At 50.0% G+C, this 9,022-nt stretch overlaps 1 protein-coding gene across 1 annotated transcript; it reads right to left on the bottom strand.

Annotated features, from left to right (window-relative positions):
* Positions 1-4,046: 4,046 nt before the first annotated feature.
* HTR1B (5-hydroxytryptamine receptor 1B) lies at positions 4,047-7,665 on the bottom strand. The gene is made up of 2 exons (XM_035321769.1): positions 6,182-7,665; positions 4,047-5,195 (listed from the first exon to the last, which is right to left on the bottom strand). The coding sequence occupies exon 1, from the start codon at positions 7,382-7,384 to the stop codon at positions 6,245-6,247; it is 1,140 nt and encodes a 379-aa protein (XP_035177660.1). The 5' UTR covers positions 7,385-7,665; the 3' UTR covers positions 4,047-5,195; positions 6,182-6,244.
* Positions 7,666-9,022: the final 1,357 nt, after the last annotated feature.

Below are 9,022 nucleotides of genomic sequence, written 5' to 3'. Positions count from 1 at the left end.
AGATGTTGTAAACCCAGCACATAAGTAGAAAATAGCACAAAGAAATTGAAATTTGAATTCTATAGGAAAAAGGGTGAGTCAGCTTGGAAAGTGTATGGCTTAATATAAAAACAGGTATGAACGTATTATAAATGTTAATTTGATCATATCTGGGAATAGCAAGATTTTTTGAAATGATATTATGAAACTAATATTAGGAAAGAGGGACCCCTGAGGTATCTGGATGGAAGGAGAAGTCTAATTTAATTTCCATTTCACTGAATTCTGGAAATGTGTTTATTTTTGCCCCACTCAACCCTAAACATGTTCCTGAAATCTAATGTAACATCATAAATGCCTAAATTGACCAGATATTGTTTTTTTCCCTTTTATTATAGCTTTTTCCTTAGTTCTGTATAGTGAAAGAAATGCAGAAAAGGGATTATTTTACATAATAATCCCCTGTTCCTGTCTTTCCTATTTTTCTATGACCATTCAACCTAAAAGAAAGAATATATGATTACTCGGTGAAAACCTTGCAGCCATGAACTCTGTCTGTTTTGTAGCCTTCAAAGCATTATTTGTATAAAGACAATAAGAAAGTCTTGTTCCTTTATAAGGATGACTGCTAGGAGTTTGATCTCTGAGAAGAACAGCAAAGAATGTCTTTCTCCAGCTCCCGAAAATGACTCAGTAAGAGATTTTGATCTCTGTATTGTAAATTTGATATCCTGTGGATCTCCTCTTCACCTCACCTATTGAGTTGCCTGTTATATTACATCTTTCAAGCTTAATATGTGATTGATTAAAAAGCTTCATTTTCAGCCTGCTTTTCTATATGATCATTTTGAGCTTAAATGTTTCATGATTATTTTTATCAGCCAAGCCCACTTAAACTATGTATGTACTTTGTTTTAGATACTAAGTGTTGGAATAAAAAAATAAATACTTCTGTCAAAGTAATATGAACTCCAAACCTTTCTGTCCTCACACAGCCAGGCTGTTAATCATAAAAAAATATCCTAATACACAAAAAGATGTCAGAGACTATTTCATTAAATAAATGAACACCTATAATTTATCTACATCTCCTTGGTATTATTCTTCTCTCTGAAACTGTTTTCTCACCTGTCTGCTGAAGTCCTGAGACATGAGAGTAATAACCCCCTTTTTTTTTCTGTACACCCAGGTCAAGGATTGTAAATTTGCGATGACGTCTTTGTCTCCTCTCTTTGCTACAGGCTGTGTTGTTGATGGAGAAACCGTTCTTCATCATCCAATACACTTTTTATTTAAATGAGATTTCACCATTCGAATACAGGATTGCCCTTGGCTGTGCTGCTCGGCCCTGTTTGCAACTGCAAACTACAGTGCTTGTTCTCCAGTATGACAACTTCTTTCAGGTATTACAACCTGAAAGAATTCCTTTAGACAGATGTGAATGTGCTTCTGACAATATTCACCCCTTTCTGATCAAGAGAGGCCCACAAGGCCATGGCAGGGCTCTGCTCATGGAAGGCAGGTTGGCCTTTCGCAGGCCTGAGGAGAGGCCTGCAAGCTGCTGCTCTGCATGGAGCATTACCTCTCATCCCTACTCCAAGCAGCCCTGCTGCAGGCTGAAGACCAGCCCTGCTTTCTCAGGTGCTATGGCAGTGGATATGGCATAGATTTCCGAATAATAAGTAGAAGGTCCTTTGTCCCATGGAGCCTTGGCACAGTAGGCCTTTTCTTACACATGCCAAAATGGTAGAATGGTTTGCCTGCTGCACAGGGATATGAAGGTTCATTACAAGGGTTTTCCTCTCTTAATTTCTATATTCTGTGGCTATACTTTATTTATAGGAAGAAAAAGAAATGATTCTTAAGAAAAAATGTGAAATACTAGGAAAACAGCACAGCTAGGGGGCTGCAGGCAGCTGATCCCTCAACTGCAGCTACTCTTGAGCAGTCATACGTCTCACAGCCCTTACAGTCAGCAACACTATCACACACACACCCCTTTACCACTAAATGTGGGAAGCACAGGACTTGCAAATGTGTGATCGGCTTCAAACCTCAGTGCCTGGCAGACTTTTCTTCACTGCAACATCATTTGGCAATGTTTGAATCTAATGCCACAAATAAATACACAAATAAGAGCAAGGCATGATGCTTCTGGAATGAAGGACCAAAATAACACAGGCTTAAGCATCTTTGAAGTTCACCTGTAGGATCAGGAAGAGATCCTCATGCCAAAATAACACAGAGGCAGACTCCTCTGAACCCCATCGAGATAGAAGGATAAAATGGTTAAAAGGACAGCCTCTCCCACTGAATGATTTCAGCCACTCCATCCTTCTCAAGGCAGAGCTCAGTGGCCAGGCACAGAGAGGAGTGGAGAGGCAAGAGGACAACATCCTCAGATCCCCAGAGCTCCCTAGGAGCTCCAGAGAGAGCCAAAGCTTCACCACCACTCCCTGCCCCCTGACTTGTTTTAAAACCTAGCCCAGGGCATGCTCTGCTAATCACAGATTAGGGAATAGCTCATACAGGCCACCCTTCCTGTCCTAAAACATGCTAATGAATCCTTAATGAAAATCCTTAATGAAAACATCTCTGGATGTTTTTCACATATTTATATTTGCCTGTACCGGGTGATGTTTGTCCTACATTTCTTTCCTCTCACTGTGAATGGATGCACATCCTCACTCTACATATCTCTCTGCAGGAATGGTTTTCTGAACTAGATGAGACTGCTCAACCAGCACAAGGCCTTTAGCCAGAGTATTTCAGCAGGGCTCCAGTTCACTTCCCATCTCTGGCCCCAGGTCGCTCAGCAGCATTCACACCGATGTCTTCCCAGCAGCGAGCATCAGATTATCTGAAATGTTTGTGCAGAAAGCTCAGAGCCTCAGCATAAATTGGAAAGGAAAAATTCTTGATAAATTAGCTTCACTGCTTCTCAGCAAAATCCTCACATCACGAAAGGGAGCCAGGAGTTTTTGATGTCTGTTGCTGAAGATAAATATATGCTCCAGCAGCGGGAGGACCAGGAAAGTCCAACCCCTGAACTCCATACTCTGCAAGTCACGTAACTTTGTAAAACTCTTGAAAGACTTAACTGCCTTGCAGAAATGCTGAAAATATTAGTTTTAGGGTCTGATTTGCCAATTCATAGACGCACAAGAAGACTCTTGATTTCATTGAAAATTTGGGTAAACAAAGGCCTTCTGTTATTACAGCCTTGGAAAATGACTAATTAGAAAATAGGTTGAGAATGGTTGACTGCTGTCCTTGCTCTCTTCACTCCATGTATGCAAATCATTAAATAAATTTAAAAGCAACTTAAGCACCTCAATAAATTAAGCTGCTGTTTTAGAAGATTCCTGTAATTAGTTTTATCTTTAATAATATGAGGGTACTTTCTAGAAGCCTAGCATGGTACTTCTCTTTTATAGAGGCATGCAATTTTGAGGCAAGTCTTCTGTATTTCTTCAAATTACTGGAAATGTTTATTTTCCACTACTTGAATTTGTCTTGCAGGTGTCTTTCCTGCCCATGAATGCTTCTTCTTCTTTACAGTTAATGGGAGTTGCAGAGGCACAGAGGCTGAGGTTCTTTTTTACTTTTCAATTAGGTAAATAAATCCTTATTACTTAAATGACTCTCTGAAGAATAATAGGTAGATAAATCATTAAAGGTTTTTGTAATCTTTATAACAGCCCCCATCTGGAATGTCTATTTCTGATATATACAGTTTTAAGAGAACATCAACTACAATATCCACTGAGTACTAAAAAAGTTTTGTTTCCTTTAATGGATTAAGGAAATGATTTGTGAAGAAAAAAAAAAAATAAATAAATAAAATTTAATCTTGTATTATATAAAAATAATAAGTTTTCTCTAACAGCACTGGTTAGGAAAGTTGCCTATAAAAAATCTGACCACTGATCGAAGCTTGCAATTTCAGCCTTCATCAGTTGCTTTCTTGAGTGACTCATCAAATCAGTTACCTAAAAAGTCAATATTGAGAAACCAGGTAAACCAATAAATACTCCTTTCAGTCACACACTTTCTACCAAACACTCTTGAGAACACAGTAAAGCATTTTATTGTTTATACTCATTTTCATTTACACATAGGAGGAACAATCAATGCAATTCTATCACAGCAGGTGGACCATACCCTGAAACTCTAACTTTGACTGCTGAATGTATGTAGACCTTTCTTAAGGTCTGATCAGATAGTAAAAAAAAAATAAAGTCGGGGAAATAGGGAGGAGAGTAATTTCAATAACATTATTTTATTCATGATTTATGGGTATTTATTTTGCAGGTGATACAGCTCTTCTGGAAGAGCAAACTGCTTCACTTCTTACAAAATAGACAATAATGTAATTACTTAGAGAGTCCTAAATTTTGCAGTGGTTCATGCGGTAAGGGTGTGCAACTGACACAAAATGGAAAACATGGTTACAACAGCAAACTGCTACTTCTATTCCCAGCTGGTTTATGGAAAAGGTCATTGGACTTCTTGTATTCTGCTCTTGAGTTATGGAGTAGAAGCAAGAAGTATTTACATTATGAAGGCAACTATGAGGACAGGCTATAGATATGCAGTGCAGTTGAACAGGTCTACAACTCGTTTCTACAGTACTTGTATTTGCTATTGTTTGGAAATACAAATATAACTTTTGCACACTGCCACTTCTCACACATGTTCAGCTGAAGGAGTCATTTACAGAGTTTACTGTGATGCTCCTGATTTTTTTAAACCTCCGTCTTTCCTTCTTCTGGGGCTCATGACGAGTGAGCAACTCTTTCCACTGAAAGAAAGAAATTACAGGTGTGCAGAAGTACAACTATGCTACCGACACAGACAGAGACAACTGTGCTCTGGTGCACACCCCTACAACCGGCTGGAGAACAAATTAAGAAGTTAAGCCTGCAAAATAAATTGAGTTTACTCTCAAACTTTTTCTTCAGTCCAGATGAATTATAGACCTTGATTCGAGGCTGCCCTTTTTTTTTTTTTCTCCTTTTTCTTTTTTTTTTTTTTTTTTTTTTGCAACAGATCTGCGTGACTATTGGAACAGCATCTCTGCCAGAGTCATTACACTGAAATGCAGAGCTGAGCAGTTTGGTGGCAGTATGTATTGACGTTTTTGCAGCATCATGAGTCTGGCAACTGGCTTGGGGAAGTTTCAAGCAGTGGGTCTTTACAATAGCAACTTGATTCTGCAGACAAAAAGCAAAAGATTGGCGGAATTATTAAAGTATCACAATAACGGCGAGCGTGTCTTCCGCAGACCGTGGCACTGGGTAGAGCTATTAGCTGGCAGCCACTTTTGTCAGAGGTGCAGAAAGGCACGGCTTTTCAGCGAGGATAAACATGAAGGCGAGGAGCCTTTCCCGGTGGCTGGAGGGCAGCTTTCTTCTAAGGATCCTTGCTCCCGGCTCAGGCCGGGACTCCGACTCCGTTCCCAGCACAAGTCGGAGCCATAAGGAGGCCAGAAAGTAGGCTGAACTTTACCAGCACCCTTAATCTAGGGCCTGCCCTACCTTCTTCCCTTTCCTAATAAACAAATAAAATACATAAGGAAACCGAAGCCGGCAGCGGGGCTGCACCCGGCCCCTGGCTGCTGCTCCCGTGGCGTCGGGAGGCGGCGGCGGGGGGTCACGAGTGTGCCCTTCGGCGTGCGCTAATTAACCTAAGCAGGGCATTAGCATACGAAATGGCGGCACGGGGGGTTAATGAGGAGGGGAAGAGCCAATTGCCGAGAATCACCCCCCACCTGTCGTGCGACACGGGCGCGCACACACGCACAAGCACACACATGAACACGCGCACGCAGCCACATGCACGGGCACACGCGCGCACACGTGCACACACAAGAACACGCGCGTACACGTGCACACGCACAAGTACATGTGCACACGCACAAGCACACGCGCACATACACGCACTCATACATACACGCACTCACACTCACGCACCCATACACACCCTCACACGCACACTCTCTCACACACACGCACTCTCTTGCCTCGGGGCTTGCCCCCACCCCTCCGGGCGGGCACAGAGAACCCCGACCCTGCCGGGACCGCGCCTCTCCCCGGCATTGCCGACCCCCAGCCCCCCCGACCCCCCGCCCACTCTCCTTTCTCCCCTTCCCACCCCGAGCACGGCCGCGGGGGGGGGGAGGGGGGCGGGGGACACCCACCTGTGGCGTCGGGCACGGGCGTGCATGGGGGCAGCCCCGGCGAACACATCGCATTCAACATTTTCAGCTTGTGCATCGGAAACGTATGAGTTTGTGGAAAGCTTGTTTGAAGTCTTCGTTCGACATCGTATAGATGATGGGGTTGATGAGGGAGTTGAGATATCCGAGCCACGTGAAAAAGTCAAAGATGGCCATGTGGAACCAGCAAGCGTCCTTGCAAATAGGCAACACCAGGCTGATGATGAAAAAGGGCAGCCAACAGACGATGAAGGCTCCTAAAATAATCCCTAAAGTCTTTGTAGCTTTCCGCTCTCTAGCGGCCGTGAGCTTCTTCTTCTCCAGCAGGGCGTCCGAGACCTTCACCTTCACCTGGTTCATGTACACCGGCGAGCCCGTTTCGCTGGATCCCTCGGGGGCCTTGGAGTTTATGGACGTGACGGAGGAGGACGACCCCGGGGAGTCCGTGATCAGCTGAGCCCGAGTTAGTCTTTTACCCGCTTTCTTTGGCGTCTGCTTCAAAATCCTCGATCTGGCTTCCACGTAGATCCTCCCGTAGAGGGCTATCAGCAGCAAAGTGGGGAAGTAGAAGGCTCCCACCGTGGAATACACGGTGTAGAGGACGTGGTCCGTGTTCACCACACAGTGAGAGGCTTCCTCGGCCTTCGCCTGCCGCCAAAACAAGGGGGGCATGGAGATGCAGATGGAGAAGACCCACACCAGGGCGATCATGCCCGCTGCCCGCTTGGGAGTCCTTTTCGTGGAGTACTCGACGGCGTCGGTGATCGCCCAGTAGCGGTCCAGGGCGATGACACAGAGGTGCAGGATGGACGCCGTGCAACAGGTGATGTCCGAGGACAGCCAGATATCGCAGACGATCTGGCCCAGCGTCCACTTGCCGGTCACAGTGTACACGGTGCTGATGGGCATGACGAGGATGGAGACGAGGAGGTCGGTGACGGCCAGCGAGGCAATGAGATAGTTGGCCGGCGTGTGGAGTTTCCTCGTCTGGTAGACCGTGGCGATGACAAAGGCGTTGGAGAGCACCGTGGCCAGGGTGACGAGCGCCAGGACGACGGCGAGCACGATCTTCCCGGAGAGGGGGGTGGCATCTTGGTAGATCCCCTCCTCGGTGCTGCAGTTTCGCCCGTGGTAAGAGTCGTTGGCGGGGAGCAGCGGCGCCCGACAGGGGCTCGCCGGCTCCATCCCTCCGCGGCCGCCGCCCCCGCAGACGGCGGAGCTCGGCACGGCACGGCTCGACTCGGCACGGCACGGCTCGGCGGGGCTCTACCCCGGCAGGACCCCGTGGGCGCCGGGGGAGGGCTGCAGCATCCCCGCTCCGGCACCACCTCCCCGCCCGCCCTTCCGGGAGCGCGGAGCTGCCTCACTCCCCGCGGGCCAGGGAGCGGGGGGCAGCGGGGGCCAGTTGAGCCCGCTGTCCCCGCCGCCTCATCGCCCCGCCGCCTCCCCGCCGAGCCCCGGGCATGGGGCTCCGGCCGCCCCTAGGCGCAGCCCCGCCGCCCTCCGCCCCGCTCCGCGTCTCGACGGCCGCAGCGGCAGCGGGGCCGCCGCATGCCCGCGGGCGGCAGCTGCGCCCCCCCCGGGCTCCGGGCGCGACGGCTGCGAGGGCAGCGGAGCCGCCCCCCGGGCCCGGCCTTTACGCGCAGCCTGCGGCGGCCAGCGGGCAGCAGCAGCAGCGGCAGCCGCGGGTGCGGGAGGAGCGGGAGGAGGAGGAAGAGGAGGGTCCGCGGGAGGCACGGGGGGAGACCACCTCCCATGGCGCCCCGCCGCGGGCCATGCTGTCGGGGCACCGGCCCGGCCGGTGTGAGGGAGCGCCGAGCGGCCGCCGCCCTTTATATAGCCCGCGGCGCGGCGCCGCTTCGCCGGCACCGAGCAACCGGTGCGGCTCCGGGCGGGCTGCCCGCCTGCCCGCGGAGGAGGAGCCGCCGCCTCCCAGCGCCCTCCCTCCCGCCCCCTATCCACCGCCCGACGGGGGGGTCCGGCCCGCCCCGGCCCCTCGCACCGCCCCGGACCCCCCCGGTTCCCCCGTCGCTGCCTTCGCAGGCGTCGGGAAGGGGATGGGGATAGCGAGCGGCCCCCCTCCGCAGCCCGGTGGGGCTGGGGCGATGCTTGGCTCCCCACGGAAGCCTCCGGTCCCTGCCGGAGCGTGGGGGAGGGCAGCCCGGAGGGTCCCGGTGCTGCCGGGGCTGGGCGTCCCGCCGGGGCACAGCTCCCGCTTTGCGCTTAAGCCTCGCAGCAGTCGAGCGCCTGCCGGGCTGGAGCTTCGGTGCCCTTCTCTTTCTTTTTATTTCGCTTCTTTGTAAGGTGCCTGGGAACGCACACCCGTGAGGGAACCGCCCCGAAGTGCCCTGCAGGATCCCGGAGTGCTCGGGAAAAGGGCTGTGGGGACAGGAGGTGCACGGGGAGCGCGTGTGTCCGTGCCCCCGAGCCCCTGCTGGCGTCTCTTCTCTGCGGCCACCAGAAAGTTTGGCACGCAAGAGACGCGAGCCGGCTTTTTGCTTGGTCAGTGTACTTCCAAGCTCAGTGAAATGTCTGCTCCAGCCCTCTAGCGAATCTCCCAAAGAAACCACGACAAAACGTCCACAAGAGAGGCAAGGGTTTGAGCCTGAAGGCATGTCCGTGCACACCTGCACACACTGCTGCTGCCCAAGCTCCCTGTAAACTCCGCGCTCCTGCCTCGCTGGTTTCCCCTGTGGCAGCAAGGCAGCCTGTCTGTGTCCCCTGTCCGTCCTGGTCACCACATCTATCAGCACCACGCAGGGCTAAGCACCTCTTTGTTCTGCCTGGGATGCTGAGTTTATGGGCAGGGTGAGAAAACTCATC

Source organism: Oxyura jamaicensis, chromosome 3 (assembly GCF_011077185.1).
Source record: "Oxyura jamaicensis isolate SHBP4307 breed ruddy duck chromosome 3, BPBGC_Ojam_1.0, whole genome shotgun sequence".
Lineage (NCBI taxonomy): Eukaryota > Metazoa > Chordata > Aves > Anseriformes > Anatidae > Oxyura > Oxyura jamaicensis.
Note: the sequence above shows the minus strand (reverse complement) of the source record. Positions and strands in the feature narration are given on the sequence as shown.